General features: G+C 38.8%; 4 protein-coding genes and 2 non-coding genes across 6 annotated transcripts; 2 read left to right on the forward strand and 4 right to left on the reverse strand.

The window, feature by feature from the left end:
• The first annotated feature begins 5,020 nt into the window (after nt 1-5,020).
• Nucleotides 5,021-5,672, forward strand: LOC126784506 (monothiol glutaredoxin-S6-like). The gene has a single exon (XM_050509968.1). It carries the CDS (start codon nt 5,072-5,074, stop codon nt 5,393-5,395), a length of 324 nt encoding a protein of 107 aa, XP_050365925.1. The 5' UTR covers nt 5,021-5,071; the 3' UTR covers nt 5,396-5,672.
• Nucleotides 5,673-7,272: 1,600 nt separating this feature from the next.
• TRNAR-ACG (transfer RNA arginine (anticodon ACG)) lies at nt 7,273-7,345 on the reverse strand. Its single transcript has one exon. It is a non-coding gene; the product is annotated as a tRNA-Arg (tRNA).
• A 737-nt stretch (nt 7,346-8,082) lies between these two features.
• On the reverse strand, nt 8,083-11,641 carry LOC126782900 (BTB/POZ domain-containing protein At1g03010). Its single transcript, XM_050508253.1, has 4 exons — nt 11,268-11,641; nt 10,163-10,229; nt 8,833-10,029; nt 8,083-8,741 (listed from the first exon to the last, which is right to left on the reverse strand). Exons 1-4 carry the CDS (start codon nt 11,357-11,359, stop codon nt 8,199-8,201), a joined length of 1,899 nt encoding a protein of 632 aa, XP_050364210.1. The 5' UTR covers nt 11,360-11,641; the 3' UTR covers nt 8,083-8,198.
• A 2,052-nt stretch (nt 11,642-13,693) lies between these two features.
• On the reverse strand, nt 13,694-13,774 carry TRNAL-AAG (transfer RNA leucine (anticodon AAG)). Its single transcript has one exon. It is a non-coding gene; the product is annotated as a tRNA-Leu (tRNA).
• Nucleotides 13,775-14,451: 677 nt separating this feature from the next.
• LOC126805523 (zinc finger CCCH domain-containing protein 32) lies at nt 14,452-18,467 on the reverse strand. Its single transcript, XM_050532306.1, has 7 exons — nt 18,112-18,467; nt 17,868-18,010; nt 17,216-17,278; nt 16,986-17,105; nt 16,580-16,870; nt 16,187-16,504; nt 14,452-15,186 (listed from the first exon to the last, which is right to left on the reverse strand). Exons 1-7 carry the CDS (start codon nt 18,191-18,193, stop codon nt 14,812-14,814), a joined length of 1,392 nt encoding a protein of 463 aa, XP_050388263.1. The 5' UTR covers nt 18,194-18,467; the 3' UTR covers nt 14,452-14,811.
• A 3,325-nt stretch (nt 18,468-21,792) lies between these two features.
• On the forward strand, nt 21,793-26,121 carry LOC126782852 (peptide chain release factor APG3, chloroplastic). Its single transcript, XM_050508181.1, has 15 exons — nt 21,793-21,990; nt 22,097-22,153; nt 22,280-22,360; nt 22,456-22,513; nt 22,600-22,703; nt 22,855-22,906; nt 23,164-23,213; nt 23,617-23,682; nt 23,763-23,927; nt 24,598-24,670; nt 24,798-24,930; nt 25,100-25,157; nt 25,319-25,366; nt 25,588-25,671; nt 25,811-26,121. The coding sequence occupies exons 1-15, from the start codon at nt 21,853-21,855 to the stop codon at nt 25,880-25,882; spliced, it is 1,239 nt and encodes a 412-aa protein (XP_050364138.1). The 5' UTR covers nt 21,793-21,852; the 3' UTR covers nt 25,883-26,121.

Consider the following 26,121-nt stretch of genomic DNA (forward strand, 5'->3'; position numbering starts at 1 on the left):
ACTTATATCCAGCAAAAAAAAAAAGTTGATTTCAGATTGACATTTTCCACCCCCAGTTGGCCAGTTTTCTCTCTCGATCAAAATCATAATAAAGAGAACTATTTGGATTGATTTACATATATCCTCCAGCTAGGTCGATGCTCTGAGCTAGCTTGACCAGCAATCAAGTTCATATAAAACCAATCATTTATGATTATAATTAAGGTTGATTAATCGTACCCGCACACTTTTCAAATTTTTTTAAATATAGTTGTTGTATGGTCTGGCACGCGGAGATTCTGATTTCAAATGCAAATTGATTGGAAGTTCCACAACTTTGAGAAGATTAGCTAGCTGGTTTCATCGATCTACAGCAGGCACATAATATATGCTCTTGAAATGATCCTATAATCAAACAAAATCAGATCTAGCTACATTCTCCCCTAAAACAAATCTAGCTGCATTCGAATACTTCTTGTCTTCGATATCATCTTCATCCTTGTTAATTAATGAACGTACAAACACCAAAAGCGGCCATCACCACACAACACCAGCTTTCAAGTTCCTCCAACTTGCGGGAAGCCCCGGATCTTACTTTAGAACTACTATCAAATTACGATAGACATCATCATTGGTTGGTGGTTAAGAATTACAAAGTGGCTCTATGAAGAACCGTGCACATATATGTTAATTACTAGTTAAATGTGGCTAGCTACATAACATGTTTTAGATACGACAGAGAAAATAGATCAGCCAGCTAGCTAGTGGCATTTCTTCACCATTGTTGATAGGGTGGTAGGTCCTTTGGGGTATCTAGCTTCGACTTCCTATCCTGTACGGGAATTCACACAAGGACAGCATGCAAATCAGCTATCACTGCACTAGGTTATATCGTCGGTTTTACTTCGACTGAATTGGGGAGAATAATTTCCTTTTCTTGATATAGCACCCATCTTCCTTCTCCACATCAGCATATTGCCAATTTTATGACAGATGCTCCAATCAAATAGAACCCTAGCTAGCTTAATTGCATATATGTCAAAGATTAATTGGAATCATTTCTAAAATTTCTCCCCCTTAAGTTATTGCATGCATGCATGGCTGCATGCTTTCTAAAAATTTTAATAGCAATTTCTCATGTACAATGAGCGAGTCGACGTCCACGACCGAAGGAATGAGGACGAATCAATGCATCTGATAATTAGACTCAAATTGCGTATACGTACATACGTATTTTGACATTGGAAACATACTACAAGTTTTGCAACTAGATTTATCCAGGTCAAAATGCATTCTGTTATATTTTGGTGTTAAATTGATCGGCCACAAGTTTTGCAACTAAAACGTTATTAGCACAGACTAAGAATTAATCGAAGTTTGCATGATCGCAACTGGCTTCTCTTAAACCTTGCACATATGTAGTGAAACTCTTTCATGACTCACATTATCTGATGGCCTTCTTTTCAATCCAAAAATATCTTCAAATCTGCTCGTTTCTCTTGTATTCTGATCATATATGTGTCACCAGTAGCGGGACCATATGCACAGGCCCATCCGGGTCCGGACCCATCCCAGTTTTTTTTTAACAATTCCTATATATTATTTGTTAAGTATTATAAATATAGTATAATTATTTTAAATAGACTCCCTATAAAAGTATTTTTTTTACAATTAATATTACCTCTCATTGTATTATAAATGAGTCAAATCTCATTTCTTCCCACGTGACTATAATTAAACCTCTACTATTTATATTTTCTCTTAAATGGATTTTTGGAAGCTATTGAATAAGAATTTTAATACTATATTATATTAGTACTTTCTATTTTATGATTCAGTATTTAATAATCAACCCCTAAGATCAAATTCTGCTTTCGACACTGTGTGTCGCGTAAAATGAGCAAATAGTCTATTGACTATTCCAAGCTAATGCATGCATACATTATACACCGATCGCGACACATAACTAATAATATATGTAGATGGATTGACCATGTAACGGCCCTAAAATTTCGAGCTTAAAAACTCAAAATTTTAAAGTCGTTAAACACAAAATAATCTCAATGAAATCGAAATCATTTAAAATGTCACAGCGGATCAATTCTGAGTTCTCAATACAACTCAGACAAACCAATTATTACAAACCAAATTTATAATCCATACATAAAATGGAAATGTAATAATCCTCACAATCACTCACAAATCTCACAAATAAAACTACACCAATTTCTCACACACAAATCCACGCTAAAAACCTCACCACAAGTAGGATTCGAACGACTTCGAGCCTCCGGAGTTGTCACTCAATCTCCACTAATCAACACCTGCGGAATTATCTCATACACCATCGGATTGGTGCACCGGGATTGTAAACACAAACCCGGTAAGCTTATAGCTCGTATGAGTAAAATGAAAATATAATCGCATATCAATATATACGAAAAATCACAAATCATCAAATATAAATGCACTCATGAGTCAATGGACGGCCCATCTGGTCGTCTCAAAGAAATATGAAATAAAACGCTCATGAGAAATTAAGTAACCCTTCTGGTTACCCAAATGCATTTATATTACGGGTACCAAGAACGCTGGTACACATCTGTTACCCCTCTCGTAATACACCGCCGATATTGGATAGCCACCCGCTACCCAATATCCAAAACAATCTGAGTACCCATGAGCAGATAACCACCCGTTGCCTCACATGCAGTACTAAGGCAGACAGACTAGAGCTCTAACTGTATCGTAACTTTCGCCCGGCCAAAGGCTAGGTTTCGACTTGCCAAACACGTACAATAATCTCACATCATATTGTACCAAACATCAGGTCCGAAAACAAATCACATTTTAACAGTCTCAATGTTAAAATCACGTACAATAATCTCACATCATATTGTACAAATCAAAATCACATGTTCGATATATCTTGTCATCAAAATGACATTATCACAATAAAATCATAACAGTATATTATATAGCAAACTATATATATATATATATGTATTTATTTACCATTATACGATATATATATAATCCATTATATCTTATACATGTCATAATTTATAAACACGTCCGAAGACAAAACATTTAACAAACTCCATATTAAACTCACATGCTTGTCATCGAATTGACCTAATTCAGATCCATTCATAACAGTATATAATATAGTAAATTATATATATATGTACTTATTACCATTTATACAATATATATAGAATCCATTATATTGTATACATGTCGTATTTCAATATTAAAAACTCTTGCAAATATCTTAGAATCACCGCAAGGGTAGATTCGTAAATATGTGAGATTTTACTCACCTTATCGACTCAAGCGTAATTCCACAATTTCCGAAGATAATTCTTTTCCTTGATTTATCGATCACCTTGAAAAGATAAGAAAAGAATTTAGAAACGTTTCGTAAACCTTTAAATGCCGAAACAGTAATAATCGGTTACTGTTCAGCAATTTTCGGTTTACGAATTTACTGTTCACGGTTACTATTCACAGTACTGCTCATGTATTACTGTACAAATACACAATTAATACGTATTTCTGTACGTATACATACTGTTTACGTATTTCTGTACATATACATACTATTCAAATATAAATACAATCTCAGTAAATAAAATTTACTAAATTACCTTTTACAATTATTGAAAGTAATTTATATTTACATTTACCGTACGTAAAATTTAATTTACATTTACCGTACGTAAATAAAATTTACATTTACATTTACCGTACGTAAGTAAATTATCAAAATACCCTTCTCGGAATCACTGTTCACGCCGCCGCACGTGGCGGCGCGTGGGGTACACGCGCTGACACCCCCAACGGCGCGTATCACGCCACCGCCACCCCAAAACTCTCCCTCATCTCCTCCTCCTCCTTCCTACGGTCTCAGACCACCTCTTACGCCTACCACGCTCCCCCACGCGCCGCCTAAAGCGGCGGCATCTTCCCCAAATCCATTCTCCTCCAATCTCCTCCAAATCGAAACCAAACAACCACAAAACAACAACAAGGCATCACAACAACCTAATTAAGCTAACCCTCACCTCAATCGTGTTTTAAAACCATCGGAGATGGCTTGGGTACGGCGGAGGAAAATTTGCAGAAATCAACGTCGTTGGTGGAGCTCCGACGTGGCGTGAGAGAGAGCGTCGACCTCGGGGTCGCCTGTGCGGGGTGGTGCGACGCCTCCTAGACCGGCGGTGAGGGCCACGTCTCCCTAAGGAGGGAGATCGGTGGTGAAGCCGAGTGGAAGAGGGAGAGAGCTCGGGGAGGAAGAGAGAAAAGAGAGAAAGAAAAAGAGGGGGGCGGAGAGAAGAGAGAGAGAAGGGTTTCCTGAAATGGAAACCATAATCACACAATTATCCTATTTATACTTGTTTTCAAAATCGGAAACTAACTTCCGACATTAATAACTTTCACCTCCGATAACCGATTCGAACGCGTCACATGTCCACGCACTCGTATCGACGAGCTCTACAACTTTCGTGAATGAAGTTTTCGCAACCGAGCGACGGAATAAAAGTCGATATATACGTTGCGGAACGTAACGTTTTTTCTAATTAAACGTTCTGAGAACGTTTCCGTTTCTCGTTTCACAACGTCGCAACCGATCACATTCATTCTAATTACATTTCACAACTTCATAGAATTTATATCAAACCAAAATATTGTTTGAAAAAAAAAAGGGTTATTACAGACCAACTCACCGACACAGACCAGAAAAGAAAGTTATCCTATCTGTGTTTAACGTCCCAGAATTATCTAGTGAATGGATGTGCAAAGAGCTAGTGATTCATTATCGAGTATGCGCATAAAAATCTTATAAGGATAAAATGCGAATCAAATAACTTTTTGGTAATCTATCTTGTTATTCCTTGGTACGGCCAATCACCAATTATCACATCTTGCACGTTGAGAAACAATATTACCATGATGATCAGTTCAACACACTATAAATAGACCCAAGTGAGAGCTCAAAGTTCATCACCTCCACAAAGTCACTTCCATCACATAAACCACCCGCATTTCCACGTTTCAAACTACTGAAAGAGCTAGTTTAGCTTCAGCAATGGATACGATAACAAGCATGGTGACCGGAAAGCCAGTGGTGATCTTCAGCAGGAGCACCTGTTGCATGAGTCACTCCATCGTGTCACTGATAACGGGGTACGGGGCGAATCCAACAGTTTATGAGCTTGATCAAATCCCAAATGGGCAAGCAGTAGAGAAAGTACTAGTCGAGCAGCTGAAATGCGACCCTAGCGTGCCGGCTGTTTACATAGGCCAACAGTTCGTTGGTGGAGCTAATCAGGTCATGACCCTCCAACTCCGAAACCAGCTCGCGCCTATGCTCCTAGCTGCCAATGCCATTTGGATTTGGAACCAGCAGTAGTATGCGACTCCCAGTTATATCTACTTCATAAAACATGACCTTAAATAACAGTACGTTTTCGTGTTCCCTCCCTCCGGATCCTTTGGGTTTAATTAGTACACTGGAGTGAATATGTTGTGCTTAATATAACCATGGCTGGCAAATTTATATGACCTTGTACTACTAGTTCTTTATTTAGAAGAGCAGAGCTGGGTGAAGTTCCTCCCTCCTGGAGTGGGGAGCTTTAATTTTCAAGTTCATGTAATCTCCCTATATACTTACTATATAATTTGCGTAATTCTTCTTATTTGTTGTTTTTCTTCCTAAATCGACTCAGTTGGCAGCACCTTAACACGTGTAAATCTATTATTGCAATCGGTCATAGTTACTCCTCCCTCAAAAGAACAAGAGACCTTCATCAGAACAACAAGTAAATTATATATTCCAGTTTGGTACTTTATCACCGCCACCATTTATAGTAAAACAGAAGTGTCATCAAAACAGACCAAAAAGAAGCATATATTTTTATCATATTGTATAATGTTACAAACAAAATCTGAAGAGAAAGTACAAGTCCTGCCTATAAATATAACAAGTTTCGCAGAAAGAGAGGAAACTATAACAAGTAGAAGCCTTTCTTAAAATTTAACGAAAGGGATGCTATGGCAACATGGTTTGTTAATTTATTATTACCTACAAACAGATTAAGATCTATCACTTCTGTATATACTCTTCTAAGATGCAATTTCTCTTTTCTATGATTGCATTTCGACACCAGTTATGTACTGCCTTTTGAACCGTAGCATTTGCCTTGCGTATATCCTCAGAAGAGAACTTGTGTTCAATTATTCCCAACGGACCAGGTTGCAGCAGTGTCACAACAGTTTCCATCTCATGCTCCGGCTGCCTAAGAACCAGAACACGATCCAAGTTCAAATGTACAATGATCTATAAGATGCTTTAGTAAGCAAATATATACACTTCGAGAGCAAGGCACAACTGAACATCATAATTCAGTGCTTTAGGCAGCTTAATTATTAATAACATGAAAATTATAGGTACAAATATAGTCATAGGCATCTAAGAAAAAGTGTTTTTTTCTAGCCTTCTGTCCCGCGGCTCTGACCTCTCACGCTACTTATTCTCCAATTCAACACTTTCATCCAATTCCAAATAATCTCCATTGGCAGGTTGCTGCTATGACTCCTTTAAAGCCTCTACATTCTATTATTCTCAGTTTCATACTAATGTATTAGCTTTGTAAACTGAGAGCCTAACAATTACTTAGCATCATGTTTCACGACCACAACACATGTAATAGATCTACAATTAGATGAAACTGTGACTAAACAGATTAGAAGGTCACTCCACACAAAGGAACATGAGTTTCAATTGTAACAAACACGATACTAAACCAATATTGTCAATCAAACAACCTATTTGGCTATTTCCTTTTCCCATTCACATAAAGTTCCAAGCTTGCAACACTTATTGGAAAATTTAGATGAAATAATTGTGTATCTGCAATTGGGTTTACTGGGTTTCTATCAGATGGGTTCGTGAGTCATAACTTGATATTCACTTTAGCTCCATAGCCATTCCAATTTGAACTAAGCAAAGGGAACAAGCTGGAATCTGAATAAAGCAAATAGTTGGGTCATTAAAATGAGAGGTACCCGAAGAGTCTGGAGAAGGGCAAAGACCGCAGCCATGGGGGAGATACTGTCATCTCTCTCTCTCTCTCTCTACACCCGCCGGTTCTGTTATTTGACGACGGTGGCACGCATGCAAAATATAAAATATACACAAAGTAATAGGAGAGCAACGACGTCGTTTAATCTTTGGTCTCTCATAAGGAAAAATAAAAAATTAGCTGAAAATATAAAAATATAAAATAACGACTCTGCTGGGGATCGAACCCAGAATCTCTGGTTTCGTAGACCAGCGCCTTATCCATTGGGCCACAGAGTCCTGCTGTCAACTAGCCTCATAAAATCCTACTTTAATACAAGTTGAGAACTATACCTTTGTGCGAGTCATAACTAGCCGTTTCCCCCCTCATGTCATATATATTAATGGAACCGTATAATACAAAGAGAGAGTGTAAGAACATCCCGAAATGATATCATACGTCTTTACATAACTTATACATTCTATTAAGCACCATATAGCAAGAGTGCATCATTGACAATTTCGTTTGCTTTACAATTTCAGCAACACACCGGAAAGATAATGCTCGTGTAGAGCTATAAATTACAATGTCTATCAGTTTTCCCACCGTGTTGCCACTGGAAAATAATACCGGTGACACCAAGTTTCATCTTACCACTAAGAGACTGAAATCATTTAACTAAACAAGAAACTCGCAACATCATTTAACTAAACAACAATATTGTAGGCACTACTAGCACTAGTTCATGAACTCAATTGCAAAACCAGGATTAATATGAGGGTTTCTAACATGATTGGTTTGGTTTAGCCTGTTTAATAGTTTTTGTCAAACCAATCATGCTACAAACCCTCATATTAATCCTGGTTTTGCAATTGAGTTCATGAACTAGTGCTAATAGTGCCTACAATATTAAACTTGATTGGCAAGGATACCCCATAAGAGACACTTCAATAGAAGGAAATGGAATGAGGGATTCATCACATTAATGCATGTTTTACAGCAAATAGAAGCAAATTACAAGTACACACTAAAAAAGCTGTGGAAACTGAGATTAGAAGCCATCACACTTGGCTTATATTTATACTGATACTATAACTATAGTATGCACTCTTGTCGTAGTTGTACATATACTACATATTCACTCCTAGACAGTCATGAAACCGAATGACGCCTTCGCTTCTGGAATGGGAATCTGCTCTCTGAATGCGCCTTACCACCTAAAGTCTTGATACTATTAATCCGGAACAATGCATTGATCTTCCCCAATTTTTTGGTGAAGGATTTGAGCAACTTATTTGCAGGATGTGTCTTAACAAGCTCTTGCTTCATTGAGACGTGATCTTTCTCCAAGTCTGTCAGCCTCATTCTCATTCTAGCAACTTCAAGCTTCAGCTCTCGATTCTCTCTCCTCACGGATGCGTAGTTGTCTCTAGGGGAAATGGCTCCACTGCCAGCACCACTGCCAGATCTTTGTGGGAACTGAGTACCATTTATTGCGCCGAAGAAGAATTGATTGTGGCCACCATTCATTGCATTCCTCAGCCTGATTTGCTCAAAGTATAGAACCTGAACTGCCATCTGTACAGGTAGCCTTTCATTCTGTGCTGCATGACTGCAGGCTTCTTGGGATAGTTTCTGGCAGTCTATGGTTTTGCAAAGCCGGTACCTTTCAGAGTCCTTCATGTTTGGGTGAACCTATACACAGAAACACAAGTATATATGTTGAAATCCTCAAACCATAAAAGAGAAATGGACAGACAAATTGAGATAATTTTAAGACACTCACTTTTAGGAAGATATCTACAGCTCTGTAGAGCCCATCGCTTACTATTCGTGCATGGTCTGGAAGTAGTTCTGCTAGAGCTGTGAACTTTGATGGTGACAAGTTTGAGTCCAATGCAACTTCGGCAAGATAATTATCCAGTAACTTTGAGACCTTCAAGATTGAGCTTTGTTTTGGAGATCCAGGGCTGTCAAAATCATACACCATTTGACTTTCATCTCTTAACAGATTCGTGTCATCTTCATCATCCTCATCTAAGTTCAAAAATATGGAGAAGATTCTCACTATAGTATCCGCATCATATATTGTGCTGTGGTTGTTTCCATGTGAGTTTGTAGGAATGAGGATGTCTTCTAGAATTGCCTGATCCAACTGCAAACCAATCCGCCTCTCCAAATCGGATCTGCATGAAGTGGATGCTGATGATGCAATTGCAGTTTTTAACAAACTCGAAAGAAATGCCATAGGAACTGGACTCTTCCTTGATTGTGTTGGTAGTAAGCTGACAAGAGCTTCAACAATTACCCTTTGTTTCTTTTGCAGTTCTAAATCCAAGAGACTTCCTTTGACCAACTGTGCATCCCTTACAACAAGACCTTGTAGAGAGTTGTGCGCGTAATTTATCAAAATTTTGCTGATCATATCCTGTTTAAGACCCTTGGTTTTCACTGCAGATAAAACCCTTTGGAAGAAGTCCAGACTAAGCACCGAAAGCGCTTTTCCCCACCAATCTGAGGGTGTTTCAGGTTCCAAGGGAGCTACTTTTGAAGGAAAGTTGTGGTCAAGTTTTAGTAAGCCAGAAGTGAGCTGCTCTTTGCACGCATTGTTTGCAATTGCATTGATGAGTCTACTAACCAGGCTGATTTCTTCTGCTGCTGGCAAGAGTGTTTCGCAACGATGAAGAACTGCAATTGATTTTGATATGTTTGGGAACACCATATCCTTTAGATAAGCTTCAGTTCTTGTTTCCAGGTTCTTCTCAGCAAACTCTTCAGTCATCTCAAGAAAGTGAGCTGTGCAACGGAGCAAGGCAACATTTGCTTGTGTGATCTCAATATTATGTCCATAACAGAACTTTGCAGCTAGATCAAATGCCTCTGCTCCACCCGGAACAGACGGAATAATTAAGCGTGAAACTTTTGAATCTTTCGCTTCAAGCAACAGTTTCCGAATCTTTCCACTCCGAGAAACTAGAGGAAACTGCAATAATATCCACATTGTTTTTCTTTCATTCAATATACCAAAATGATGAATATGTTGCTACTGTAAACATATATCTATAGAGGACTTATTTCAACAATAAAGTCACTAGTACTGAATCACAGTTCCTTACCTTGTGCAGTGCAAAGCTTGATGATCCTATCTCGACAGTAAGATCACTAGAAACATCAGAGACCGGCCTGCAAAAGATAATTGTGTTAGATGGCAACTGAAGAGAAGGTATACTTAAACACATAAATATATCATTTATAATTGCATGCATACATGTTGTTGATGTTTGCCATCATATCAAAAACCATGCATGAACTTCTGTAATTTTCCATTGAATTCTACACAATCGGGTTCAATCTAGGTTCAGTAAGCACATTAGAACTTATGGATGGTCTGATGACTCTGATCCTCTTAGCTATTATGACTCAATATGGATGGCCCAACTGTAAAAGGACGACTCAATAATTGGAAAAACGAGTGGATTACATTCAGCACAAGCAGTAATGTTAGAGATATGCCAAGGATAAATAGTTGATTTGAGGCTTTCCGGAAACTTGTTCTCCGGAAATGGAGCAAAATGACCAATTCACCTGCCTAAGAGATTGATAGGGCTCTGTAGGGGTCCGTTTGGGTGATTTAGCAAGCTGGTTTTGGCTTCATTCCATAATATGTTCATATTCCCATATAAAGCCAAAAAGTTTGTCATACTTAGAGAACAATTGTGCAACTAGTTCGTACTTAATTCAGGACCTACAGATGTTGAAGACACAAAAATAATTCATGACCAGGAATTTCACTGCGTATGGCAGTTGGCATTTCACAATGTTGATAGTGAAGTATTGAAAATCGACATGTTTCCACCTCGTGCCGATGTCGTTTTGATTTCAGACTGTCTCCAAGGTCAAGTTTACAGGGTTCATATTCCATAATGATATACCATGAAGTTTTGTTGTCTTCCATAAATTTAAGGGGGCCTAAGATTAGGCTGGTTCCAAAAGCATGGCCACGAGAGCGTTTAAAAAAAAACCCAGACTGTCTTTGACAACTCAAAATCCCAAACACAGATGCATGAATCTACATCACAAAGTTAATGCATTTACCAATTCTCTGCAATAAATTTAGAGGCACCAAGCTAATAAATAAGTCTAAGCCACCCCCATTCAATTTAGTGATTTTTTTTTGGCTTACAAGTAGAAAATGCAGGTCAAAAAAATGGAGGAGGTTACCATTCTGTGGCATGCCTTATACTTGAGCTTGGACGAAAAGACCTCTTCCCTGAAATGCTAGGCTTCAATTCACCAACAGTGACAACACCCATTTCCTCAAACAACTGTTGTGCAAAACTCAAACTCAAACTTCTCCAATACAAATTCCAAAGCTTCAATCTTTGAACCTGCCAGAAAAACCCATCTAAATTTTGACAACTAAAACTACTGCAACACAAATACCTACCCCCAAATCCCAAAGTTTCGATCTTTCAATGAAGCAAGTACTCGCAACAGCAGCCCATCTCAGCTTTCATCAGTTTGACACAAATAATTCATTTTTTTTCTGACATAACGGTTTTAAGGGCCTGAAGGAAGAGAGTGCTGGAGTGAGGAAAAAGCCACATGAATCCATGCAGGAACAAAGGGGGGTAGTGATGACTTTGAAACCAATGCTTTTAATGAGTATTTGGTTTTTTAAATGATGTTGTTAATCTAAAAGTCAAGAAATTTGTAACTGCTGTGACACTTTTCGGTGAAAGGTATTCTTTTTACATGGTTTTTGATTTGGAGAAATTGCTGAATTTCTGAGATGCTGCAGTGGCTTTTGGGGGATATAATCATGGTGACTGAAGGCTACCCACATTGAGCTTTTGCTTAAATTAAGCATCCATTATGTGTAAAGCTAAGCCAAATGGAGGTTTATAGGATTAGTGGAATTACATGATATAATGAGAACCACAATGCATCCACTTAACTATATGTATAGCAAAGATGATTGTATTGTAATACTATTCTGGGTACATTTCTCAGAATTACTATATCTCTAACACAATTTCTGTCAATATATCAAAATATAAGCCGATCGTGATCGAGTGCTATTGGTGTGACAACTGTTGGTTCCATTATGGCCTAAGATTGCGTCGATCAGGTGGTAATGATGACCCCATCTATTCAATTCTTTTGTGCTACTGGTAGGTCATGAACAGCATGTAAACAGGAAGAACTGCAAAGCCAAACACAATCACCAGCTTAATGTGTAGTCAGATCAATTCATTCATTCCACCATATGGCATATGCACCCTTTTACATTTTTTTAAACATGATTATATCACAGGCTCAACCCTAAAAGAAAATGAATTGGATTCTTTCTTCTTAGTTGGCTAGTGGTCCTTCCTGGTTCAACATTGCTACAGATTCAGATGTAATCAAGTAATAAATTACCTAGCACAAGTGTGAGAAAGTGCAAAAATTCTATCATCAGTACTCCAAGAGTAACAAACTTCCGAACTGCGAGCATGCTTATTTGTGTTCATGATTTTTAGCCAAATGAATCAAAACATGAGTCCCAGGGTGAATCCCAGAGGTTTAATGTTGTTTGCCACGTATATGGTAATCTTTGCTCTATGGTGGTCTGTGACAGACAATGAGAATATATAGTAAAACTAGGTTTGGACTGATATAGTACCCTGTTTGTTTGCCTATTCAGTCAGAATGCAGCACAATCTTCATAGAATCTAGCACTTATAAAATAAAACAATAACCCAGTTCTCAGTTTCTCACCAGTTTTATGGAAAAGCTTGTGATAGGTAATTTAAACTTTCATAATAAGTAGCCTTTTTTTTCCTTTTTTTGGGTCAAAAATAAGTAGCATCAGGAAGGCAAAAGCTGTTTGTTCCAATCTATCAGAAACTTTGTTGTGGATCTGTTATGGTCAATCAAATTGACATGATATAATTATTTAAGGTTGAGGATGATAATGATAGGCAGATAGGGTCTATAGCCTGAAGCATCAATTATACATGGAACTAGCTCCATATGAATTGTTAAAGTTGCTTCATCAAATTAATCTTCACCTGGACCTAGTTGGTAGGCTACGGTTTGGGAATCTCATTCATCAGAATACTTGAAAGTTTTAGTTGAAACTTGAAAGTAACATTTCATATGAATTAGTATATTTAACCATTCTCAATTTGAATCAGATACTCTTAGCCATTCACATTATCCACCGTAAGGCTCAACGGAGGCAAATGCTCCCATGTGTCACACCCATATAACTCTTTTGTCTACCAAATTAACCAATTTAAGTTCTCTTTTTACGTATATTAGATTTGAGAGCTAGGAGCCTAGGATAGACGTGAGCGAGGGTGACAAAGGACATGATATGATTAGCGCAGGTGAGGAGACTGGTGTGCCACTAATTATGTAGAGGCAAAAAAAGTAGATGATCCCACTAATTTAAAGCTTGAGGAATATGATTGAATGTGCAGCAAGCATGCATTGTGTTCATCCAACGTGTGGGTCGGTGGGATCATACATCATAATGCTTTTGGATTATTATAGACACCATTTGTAATAAAACTCAGAAAGATGTAGATTTGGTTTTGATGTTAAAAACAAAACCATTCGAATTATAGACCGACATTATGTCAATCTAAGAAGAGATATGTTGACAGTGGGATTTGAACCCACGCCCTTTCGGACCAGAACCTTAATCTGGCGCCTTAGACCAACTCGGCCATATCAACATTGTTGTGCTTTGAGGTATGGTAATCTATCAAAACCTCGAGTAGACTGCAAATCTGAATTGAGGTTCAGGTCACACTGCTCCATATAATGCGGTGCTATCTTCTACTTCCTCGCCCTGGGTTCCTCAATGCCAGCAAGTAGCTAAAGATACATGTTTCGTATCAGCAACAAGGAGACATAGAATTCAACTTCAGACACAGGTTACTGAACGACCTGTTTGTTCATCATCTATGCAAAAGAGCACTAACTTCTCTGATATGATGAGGATTGGTGTAAGGCAATCTTATCCGAAGCCAACTCCAAGTTACCCTCGACCAAGACTGGCCTTACATCATACATCATTCCTAACAACCAGACATTGAGGATATGGCTGGCTTGCCTGAGCTAGGGGACTAGTCTGGTTCGGGGGCGGGGGGTTGGGGTTATACAGGTACTAGGAAACCGGAATCATCTTTTCAAAATCAAAATAATTGGATTCAGGTCATCAACTTTTCAGTTTCAGGGCAGATATTGAGGACTGAGCATTGACCATAAACCACAGTTTCAGAGTCTCAGACATGCGGATCCGATGTGAGGACTCACATTCAACATATGATTCTTAAATATTATGAATGGTGGTACTAAAAGAGAAAAGCATGAGATACATTTGTGCAGCCTGAAGGTGACACCTTTATTTGCAGAAAACCAAATGATATGCATTTGTAAATGTTTCGGAGTCCACAAAGGAAATATAGCAGGCTTACTTGAATTGCTTGCTCTCTACTATGATTACTTGAAATTTTGAAATAGATATTAGGTACATATGGGAATTGATAATTGCAGCTTATTTGGGATCATATTGATTGCTGTATAGAGATGACACTGGCATCAACAATATCCATCCTAGTGTGGGCTAAACACAATTTCTTGATAGACCATGACTGAAATCTGAGACCTTTGCACAATTGAACATTACAACATTTACCGACATCTATAAACAGAGGCTGGTGAAACTGCACAACCGGGGGGCAAAGAGGAGTGACTTTCGGGAATTACACTAACTCGAACGACGAACCTCGCCACCTTGTCTTGTGCTTCTGCTATTGCTTATAGGAGCAGAAGTTTGACTTGATAGTTGCACATCAGCTAGTGAAACAGGTCCACTCTGAGAAAAAATTATTCCAACCGAACTACTTGAGGGGTTCCCAGAAGAAGGCATTCTGGCTGAAATTAATTCAGGTCGCAGCTCTGAAGATGAGGAAGGAGGAGCCAGAGTACCCAGCAAAGATCCAACCGGGTATGGAGCAATAGGAATATCGAGAGATGAAGCTGATGGGCTGTATCTCATAGTCCCAATTGGATGGTCAAACTTGCAGGAAGACCCAAACTTGCAAGTCCCATTTTGCAAGTAAAATGTACAAGGTTGCACACCCTGCCAAACATACAAAAATCACTTTAATTTCACAATTTTGAATTCTGTAAATCGGATTGAGAGACATGAAACAAATAATAGATCTGAAACAAGGTACACAGATTAGGATATAACATCAAATCTTTAACAGGTTTATAAATAAAACTGTTCAGCATCACAAGAAAGCACAAGACACCAATAGAAATAAAAAGAAAAGCTCAAACCCTGTCGCTGAAAACCTTTGACGGAGAAAAGGGAGCATAGTTTTATGAAGATGTGATGTGCTGGCAGTTATTATTGACTAATGTGATGAAGAGAAAATGAATATTTGCAAATGCAGGGTATGAAGTGATGAATATTTGCAAATGAACAATGCAAGTACCAAAGAACAAACCAAAACACATGCATTTGCAAGGGAATACACAGGACAGATTAACTAGTGATGAATCTGGGCACATACGTCTTAACCAAGAAACTAGTGTCATTTGCAATCAGAAAACTTTGCCACTTCAGTCTTAACCATCTCTAAAATGAAAGGATGTGTCATGTGTGGACTATGGAGAAAAAACAACATTAAAATATTCTTTATATGACCAGAGGCACACTATAATTACAACTTAATACTTACTTTCTATGTACCATTTGGTTCTGTTTCAACAATGACGAAACTACAACCCAACTTTAATTACAAATTTGAAAAAGAAGCATCAACTTTTGGCACTCAATGAGCAAAAGATCCTTGCTGCCGTTTACAACAAGATTCTGCTAAAAGACTATATTGATAACTGCAGAGCCATCTCACATCAAAACATGTTCAAATAAACCTTTTAGTGGCATAATTGCATAATCGTGGTCGTAAGTTTTGAATAAATCTGAATTTGATAATAATTACTCAGGTTCGAATATAAATAATATCTTACTGTTTAGTCAGGTGAAAACACTTATTTGGTTCTTTTAAGCTCTGAAACTGGAAATGTAAAGTGTAAAGCTTCAAATGAAATACATATATAACTCAACATACCGGACGGAGAGGTAGACCAACTGGACTGAGGAGACAATTTGTTCTTGGAGCAATCCGATCTCGAGGATGATGGTACCGACAGGACGGTCCAAATTTACAATCTCCAGTTCTCAGGTAATACTGGCATTCAGGTTCTCCAGGCCTCTCTGGGAAGGTTTGTTCATTTGGGCCGCTGCTAGAAGGGCCAACAGAAGATTGTACAGAGGTATAAGGTCTTGCAAGGGCATGGGTGGGAGAAGATAGCTGTGTCAGTCCATACAAAGAAGTTGCTCCAACTGTGGGTTGAGTTCCAGGAGATAGTACAGGACTTAAAGGTGCCTGCACCAAATAAACAAGGTAAATACAGGTAACAAATTTCCACGAAGTCTTAACATAGTTATGTTTTTATCATACCGAATAAGGATTCCAGCTCGGAATAGGAACAACTCCTGGAGGAATCAAGACAGGACCGTATGCCCCTTGCACGTATGAACCAGGTAATAGTGGAGGCCTGGGCACCCTCAAACCGGTGGATTGGCCCCCATATTGTTCTGGCATTGGAACAGAAGGAGACTGCACCGATGGATAAAATTGAGGTGCAGAGGCTGGTACTGTTGTTCCAGCAGGTTGGGGGTGGTGGAATTTACAGGTTAAACCAAATTTGCACTGCCCCGTTTTCAAATAGTAGGAGCATTCACTCTCACCCTGTAAAATCCAAACAAACTTGAGCCATTTGCACGACAAGTTTATCAAAATTTTGCATATAGATATGCAAATGTCAAATGTACTTAGTTGAGAACTTGAGAAAGAAGATCCAAACCGGTCGTAACGGGTAGCCATAAATATTTAGTGGAGCACGGGTCAAGGATCCACCTCCATGTTTGGGATGATGAAACTTGCAGGATGCACCAAATTTACAGGTCCCAGTCTTTAAATAATACTGGACATTAAGCAAAAAAAGCCATAAGTTGATGGTACAGATCACATTGTAAAAACCACAGAAGAAATGCCAAATTTTATCCTTAAGTACATCACTAAACATCTGCACACCTGACAAACAGGTTCGCCCACTCTTTCTGGGTAGTCCCCTGTAGCTCTCACAGCTGCCACAACCTGAATGTAGCAGTAGCTCAATTCATTGAATGACCAGATCCTCAACTAATATACTTTCAGCTATTAACGAAATCCAAGAAATGAATTTACATTGTCTGGCACTAAAACCAATTGTTCCCTCAGTCCAAAGCACAAATAATTAGTCTAATAATTTCTTTATGTCCAAATCTAACCAATCTAGGTGTAACAGAGATCCCCCAAAGAAACATAACTCCGAAATTTGTCCCCATCCCCAGCTCCTCAAGTTTCTCAGCAAAAAACAACCCTCTAATTTCAAACAAATAAACAACAAGCTCCACAAGTCCACATACAGAAACTAAATGCACCAAAACCAGAATGGCTTATATTTCCGTTGCAGTAAACAACAAGCTAAAATACTATTTCATATCAAACAACTCACATTTACGCACAATATTCTCATCACAGACAAAATCAACCCAAAATTAACCCCATTTCTCCGCATTCAACCTACCATCTAGTTCCGTAACAACAACATAAGTACTCCAAAACACTCAAACTACTTAAACACAGACATAAGCTCAAGAACTAGTTGCAAACCAACACAAAAGTACAAGATAACTAGGGTTACCGCAGCACGATCACGAGGATGGTTGTACCGACACCTCACACCATATCCACAGAACCCGGTTCGCATATAGTAAACACAGTTGGGCACACCGGGCCGCTCCGGGTACGATTCGCCGCCGGTCAGGCCCAATTGCCACATTTGCTCTACAAAATTCCACCCCCCACATTACCACAGCACAAATTTCAAAACCCTAGAAACCCAAACCTCCCCAAATCAGACCCAAAATCACAAAGAAAACACACACCTTCGAGGCCGGTCTCGGCGGCACCGGAGCTCCATTCCGGGTTGGACCCATTTCTGGCGGGGCTCCGACCGTACATCTCCATGTTTGGTGGGCTAAAACGGCGTCGTGTAGTAGCTGCTTCTGTACACTAGAAAAGGGGAAAGGAGGGAAAAGGAGAGAAGGGGGAGGGCTGCACAGGATTGCTCCTCACAACAACAACAACCACCGGCAAGAACTAGCAGACTGATTGGAGAGGCCGAGCTCGATCGAGTGAGAGAGTGTGTTAGCCCCGACCAAACCAACAAAATAAAAAAAATAAAAATAAAAACAAAACAAAAACACAAGTAACGGAGAAACAAAAGAAAGAAAGAAAAGAGAGGAAAGCTCAAAGCTTTCTTCTTCTCTCTATTAAGAGAAACAGAGAGAGAGAGAGAGCGACCGTATCCGTACGGTCTGGTATTTTGGCCTTTCTGGCTTCACACACACTTTCACTCACTTCTCTCTGTCTTTTTGTTTTTTGGGTTTTGTTTTTTGAAATAAAGCGCATCTGGAAAGCTTGGGTAACTTTCGGAACCGACGCTTGGGAAGTTACGTTACAGCCCTAGGGGATATTGACACGTTACAATTTCGTTTAGGGAATGGCGGGGGGTAGAATAGACAGTTCGGGATTTGGGATTTGGGAGTGGGACTCGCCTACTCAGTTTGGTGTTACCGCTGTACGGCGCGCAATTGGGGTTAAATAGAAAATTTTGGCGCTGAAGTCTAGCTTAGTGTGTTAATTATTGGGGGTTCCCCTAATCATATGTTTCCACAACGGGTTTGGTTTCAGTTCGTGTGCTTTATTACTTAGGCAGCTACGCTTTTCCCATGTGTTTTTAGTGTCATGTATTTGCTGTGGTGACAAAAAAAGGATCATGAGATCGTCTGCTCCCTCTCCTACTTCAATTCTCTCGTGAAATGTAAATTATGGCTGACTTTGGTACATATTATGGGATTAAATTCTCAAATAATCTGATAAAGATATTTAGTGAAGTTACTTACTAAGTTCACAAACTTTAATGCAACTTTTAAGTAGATTATGAAAGTTACAAAATAGACCTTTTAGAAGTTGTTGCTGATTAAATCTGTGTTTGCAGATTTTTCCAATCGCACTTCGAAGCCAAATAAAATGCCTCAACATATCTATTGAAAATTGAATTCTCTCATATTTGGTGAGAAATTAATTTTGGTGCGGCTGCTGTAAATCCATCACAATAATCATGTTGGAAGTTGGATTGCTTATGAGACGACTTGTCCCAAACTAACCTAATTACGCACTAAAAACCAAATTAAAAATCAGTAAACCGAAAATCTAATCTAATTTAATTGTGGCTGCACCCAAACCTTGTTTGGGCTGCCTACGTACCCTCTACGAGGGATCAAGCCATTCGTAGTTCAACTTAGTAAGGTAAACACCATTTTGGTCGAGGAAATAAACCGAGAATCTCATTCTCGACCAAGTCAACCACCAACACATCAAGTAAGTCCCGATTAAATAATACTTATATCCTAGGACGAAAACATGATCAATCCAACGGGTGGATTTTCACGATTTACAAACCTAATGATGTGTATTTTCAACAAATCCTAACGATCCTTAACTTCATCGATCAAATCTCATAATGTAATCACGAATTCCCTACACCAAGAGGGTTATTTTGAACCCTACACTCGGCCGGATTCCGGCACTACGCGCCGCCGGAACAGTGGCGGCGGCGCCGCTACCGACGACCTCCAATTATCACCAAATTTCATCAACACAATCTATACGACATTTCTAACAACTTTCTAGTTCACAACAAAGTCCAAATCCAAGCCTAAACAGTCCGATTAACGAAGAACACAAAATCGGCACTATTCACAAACCCTAGAATTGAAATTCGTCGATTCGAGTACTTACACTTCGATTCGGCTCAATTCCTTTGGAGAGGTTGTCGACGAGGCTGAGACAAGCAAAACCCGTCAAGAATTTCAGGCCATGGCAGCCGGAGGAGGGAGTTCCGACGAAAACCAGGTTCGGCGGTGGCGGGACTTTCGGGCGGCACCGCTCCTTCACGGCGGCGAGACAGGAGATGCCACCAACCCAGATCGATGGAAGGTTGAACTAGCTTTCGAACGGGACCGGTGCGCCACCCTAGATCGGTCGGACGGCGACGGAAACAACGGAGGAAGGCGACGGGGTCGGGGGAGCTCGGGATGAACAGTACCTGCCCCATTTTTTCAATTTTCCCCATTTTCTCCCATTTTCTTCAATTTAACCCCCTATTTATACTAAATTCCAAAAAAATGCCCAAATATGTTTTTGATTCATAACTTTCCCGTACGAACTCCGATTTAGGCGTGCTCTACGACTTTCGTGAATGAAAGTTTCCCGAAAAACTTACGCATCAAAAAGTCAACTTTTAAAGTCGTCACACTTAGTACGACTCTCGTTCCGAGTAAAGATTAAACTATTATCGCCACGAATTGTAAAAGATTCGGGTCGTAACAACTTGAGTCACACTTTACCTCATCCATCGCCTCAACTCTAGCGTTTGATTTGTATATTTAGGTTGCGTTATAAGTTTTTGCCATTAATTCCTTGTTTGGTATCGTTTTTGAACACCATTCTTAAAAAATGAAAAGTGAAAACGTTTTTTTATATAGAACAATTGAGTCGACAAATATATTAAAATGTAGGAGATCAACATAAATATGAAACACCCACCTAGTGGGCACGAAGTTAAAACTATGCGAAACAACAAAGCCTAGCAAACTAAACACTAATTGCCTCAATGTCAACAACCGGAGTGTGATCTATATAAGTAATCAAGTAATCAAATGCCCTAAATGCAAGACTACACTCGCTTATTTGGAAAAAAAAACCGGAACCACCCTACATAGAGAAGGTATCCTCGAGATCGATAAAAACTAAAAGCTCACTTTGAACCCTATTGCAAGAGGAGAACCAAATCCAATTGTTATGGGCACCCCACCATGACACCTAAGCATCCCGATCGCGAGACAATGGCAAGGCGGCGACAACCTCGACCTTATTCACATTGAGTAGCCCAAAGCCTCCAACAACTTTTCTCCCACCGTCATCGCATCCGAAACCATCAACAACAGTGAGCGAGTGGGAAGCACCACCCACCACCTCCACCTCTGATTGCTTAGAGATGCTTTTCTCATCAACATCTCATGCCCAATAAGGGGAGGGAAAAATCCCGACCCTCGCTGCAGATGCCAACATGACAGGAAATGGAGACTCACCTCCCACCACCGCTAGACCAAAACCTCCAAAAGAGAGGAGGAGAAGAAGGAAGACTAGCGATACGCACTAAGTATGCCGCATGAGATGTTAAATGTTGCCAAGAAGAAACCCTATTGTAATGTTTTATCTAGTTATTATATTCCTAATTCTTGAAAGTGAAAACTTTAGATTGATGTTTTTATAAATTTTATAAAAGTTGAAAATATCATCATATGCGTTTTGAAAAGTAACTAATACGTTATATTTTACTTTTACAATTAAAAATACGGTTATGAAAACATTACCGAACGTCTGAGTTGACGGATTGGGCCTAGAGCAGAGGATGAGAGGTGTGGGCTTTCTGTATGTACAATTGTCACATCGAGGACCTTAAAACGGAACTTATCCACACTCCTCACTCCTCACAAAATCAAATCCTCCTCCATCCCGTCCGCTCCGGCTTACCGCGCCTTTTCCTTCCCACGGCGGCAATGAGTGGCCTCACCACCACCTCCGCACCGCCGAGATTACTCGCCTTCCCATCACGTCGCCGTTTCACCGACCACTCATGGACTTCCATTTCCATCCCCAAGCCTCATCCCAGAGCTCCACGACTCACTTGCATGGCGGTCAGTTCATTTAGCCCTCACTAACCTCCTCATTCAGTTTCTGATGAGAAACCTACTGAGGTCATTGGAGTAATTTCATGTGTTATAATTGTGGTTGAATTTGCAGGCGCCCTATTTGATTACGAAGCTGGATTCTGCGGAGAAGACATGGAAGGAGTTATCGGTATGATTTTTAGTTACAGTTTGATTAGAGTAGTTAGGGTTAATTAATTGTTTTACTGCGGAAGTTACTCTAGGATTTGAGTTTTTACTTATAGAGAAGCAAATTGGAAATTGGAAATCGAATTAGGTCAAGCTGGCTGATCCAGATATCGTGTCGAATCCCACTGAGTACCAGAGGCTGGCGCAATCCGTGGCGGAGCTCGATGAGGTACTGTTTGTTTCTGTTGGCATTATTTTCTGATTGAGTTTCATGTCGAATTTCGTCTCAATACGGTTTTGTGCTTGTTTTATTTTTATGGGCAGGTTGTGTCAATCTATAAGGAATATAAGGACTGTGAGAAGCAGTTAGAAGAGAGTAAAGGTTTGCTGCAGTTGGACTATATGAGTAGAGTTCTGGTTTTGAAAATAAATTTGTGTTAAAGTCCTTGTTTATAACCAATGTATCAGCCTTGGCGGACGAAAATGGGGACGATGAAGAAATGGCAGCAATGATATCATATGAAATTGAATCTTTGTCCAATCAAATTAAAGAACTTGAGGAGAATCTTAAGGTACATTATGGCTAATTTGATTTAATATTGTTGATTTTGTTGACCGCTGTATTAGGCTATTAGCAATTCGATTGTTTTCAAGTAACACCTTTTTTCTGTTTCTTTATAGACTGGATATTTTGTTTAATTATGTTACCTTTTATATTAACAGACAAAGCTCCTTCCTACTGACCCTCTTGATGCCAGAAATATAATGCTTGAAGGTAAATTCATTTCTTCCTTCTTCAGTAAATTGTTTAATTTGATTAATTGTGAGCCTCTTATCATTTTTTACTGAGTAAGCTGCTTGCCTTTACTGGGGTGGTCTGGGACTAAATATGGTAGACAACTCAATGACTGTTTAGGTTCACCATGTTGTTCCTACTAGATATGATCATCTTTATTCATTTTTATGCTGGCAATTTTGGTATTGGTTGGTCAATTTCATATTAACTAAAAGCAGAATTCTTCCTTGCTACAGTGAGGGCTGGTACTGGTGGCGATGAAGCTGGAATCTGGGCAGGTGATCTTGTAGGTATATCATATATGTTTCTTTTGTCCTTTATAATCTGTCTGCCTTTCTTGCTTGCAACACCAAATTGGAGATAAAGAAAGAAATTAATAACAGGATTAAATCATACAGATATATTGCAAAATTTGCTGGCAGTTGATCATAAAGTAAAAAAAAAAACTACAATGCGGGGTTATCTTACCCGGTTTTTGGACTAGCTTGTTTCAGTATCTATCATATATGTGGATAAACTTGTTACAATACCAAGCCTGCCTTCTTCGCTTTCTGTGTTTTGTTTTTAATGGAACGCATTCTAGGCCTAAACAATTATTCTTGCAGTCCATGAAGCCATTCCTTAAGTTGTTTCTGAGCATACCTTGATGCTTCTTCATTTTTTATATATTTTTTAATTTCCTTTTGAAGGTTCGTATGTACGAGAAGTACTGTGAGAGAAACAATTGGAGGTTCAACCCAGTTTCAAGCTCAGAGGTATTTTTTTCTGACATTTTGATTGAGATATATCCTATTGCTCTTGGCATGACCAATAGAGCTTTCTTCCTTTCTTTTAGGCTGAAAGAGGTGGATACAAGACTTATGTCATGGAGATCAAAGGAAAGCGTGTATACAGCAAATTAAAATATGAATCTGGTGTTCATCGGGTTCAACGTGTTCCTCATACCGAAACACAGGGTCGCGTGCATACTTCCACTGCAACTGTTGCAATCATGCCAGAGGTAGCTTATCATTGCACATTGTACTCGATTATACACTATATCTGGATTTTGAAAAGATTCAATAAAGTGTTTTATTACCTTAGGTCCACATATCTTTGAATTTGTTTATATTCAAACTCTATTGAAAAGGTGCTGCTTCAAATGGATTCTTCCCGAATGAGGGAAACAGGATATGCATCTTTTACTTTCATTGCAATTCTGCTGAAGAATAATTACAGCATGCAATACCAGACGAATAGACTAGAATGAGTTTTTTCCTAATGCATATGGTTTAAGTATATGATAGATACAAATCATAGCTATTACAAAAATAACAGTAAAAAAAATGTTGAGTTTACCTAAATTATCTCCGAATATTGAATTAGTTTACCCTGTAAATATTCCATATATCTGCTAAAAAGATTCCATTGCAGAAAACTTTTGTATGGATGTCCATTTTAAGGAATTTGACTAGCACCGTCTTGCTACTTCCTTCAATTTGTATCCAGATGGCTTTATCATATTTATTATGGGTCTAAATTCAGCCTTCTTCACTTCATAATTGTTCAAGTCAAGCATGCTGAGGCAGCCAGGAAATTCTGAATCTTGTTTTTTTTGTGACTATTATTTTACCATACTCTTTTATGATCGTATCATTAACTTATTATGGCTTTTTTGTGCCATAATGTAGGCAGATGAAGTTGAGGTGGTTATCGACCCAAAAGATATTGAACTGACAACAGCAAGGTCTGGGGGAGCTGGAGGTATAAATGTGCAATGATTATATGTTTGTGTATATATATTTTAAAGATGACTTGATTTTACATGCCGCAATTTCGCCAGTCAAAGGACTGTTTATATGCTACAATTTTATGCACCATTGTCATGCAGGGCAGAATGTCAACAAGGTGGAAACAGCTGTTGATCTTGTACATAAGCCAACTGGCATCCGCATCTTTTGTAGTGAAGAGAGGTCTCAACTTCAGAACAAGCATCGTGCTTTTCAGTTGCTGAGAGCAAAATTGTGAGTGCTGATTAGAACCGTGTTTTAGGTGTCCTCAGATTCTTACTTTGATTGGTAACATGTTGAGTTGTTGACTTAGTTGAAAACAATCAGTTTTTTCAAACATAAATGCTTGTTTCCACCCACCTTTTCTTTGGTGCTGTTTAGATGATCAATGACGATCTTACAGGTATAAAATAAAATTGAGAGAGCAGCAGGAACTGATTAGGAATCAACGGAAATCACAGGTATTTGTTACTTGTTTAGCTAAAAATCTAATTCTGATGCATGTAATTAACACCTTGGTGTGGACATTTGCATCTCATTCATGCTTTTCTGTGAAGAGGGTATAGAATAAGACCTCTAGGAACTATTTTTACTATGTTAATGTTGTGTCCTCAAAATGCAGGTTGGTACTGGTTCTCGTGCAGAAAAGATTCGAACATATAATTTCAAGGTACTAATAACATCACATTGGTAGTTAGATCTATATATTCATGACATCAATTTCAAGTTTCCTGCCACTGAAGTTGGATATTGACCATACAGTGTTGGTAAATAAATAACTTTTAACTGGCTACTTTAGAAACTTTCTAATTCATAAGGTTCAGCAATTAGAACTGTGATACTGATTGTTATGTTTCTGGAAGTTAAATACTCTTTTGGTTTTTGAATCAGGACAATAGAGTCACTGACCACCGGTTAAAGATAAATTATGAGCTCACCGGTTTCCTTGGTGGTGATATAGATAATGCAATTCAGGTATCATTCTACAACATTTCTCTTGCAAGACATGTCCATTTTCTTTGTATGTAATTGAGACCGTAGAAAGGATGAGGTTCATGGAATTCTAAGTTTGGCCCATGGTGCAATTGATTTCCTTTATTTTTATTTTTTGCAGGCATGTACTTCCTTGGAGCAAAAGGAACTCCTGGAAGAACTTGCTGAATCTGTAGGAGCTCCAACATGGTAATAGTACAACCATCTGAGGCAATATTGTTGTAAGATTCACTGTTGTTCCAGAAAATCTGTAACATAAACCTTTTCAAATACGGTGATCTGGTGATTTTCTGAATTTCTTTTTCCTTATTGCTGAGCTCAGGTCCCATTTGGATGTGTATTTTTTGAATCCCCTTGTGTAAAGAAACTCATGAGACACTGCATTTCATATATTAAGCTAAAAAGATGATCTTAAGACAGATTGAACATTAA

Source organism: Argentina anserina, chromosome 2 (genome assembly GCF_933775445.1).
Source record: "Argentina anserina chromosome 2, drPotAnse1.1, whole genome shotgun sequence".
NCBI classification, from domain to species: domain Eukaryota; kingdom Viridiplantae; phylum Streptophyta; class Magnoliopsida; order Rosales; family Rosaceae; genus Argentina; species Argentina anserina.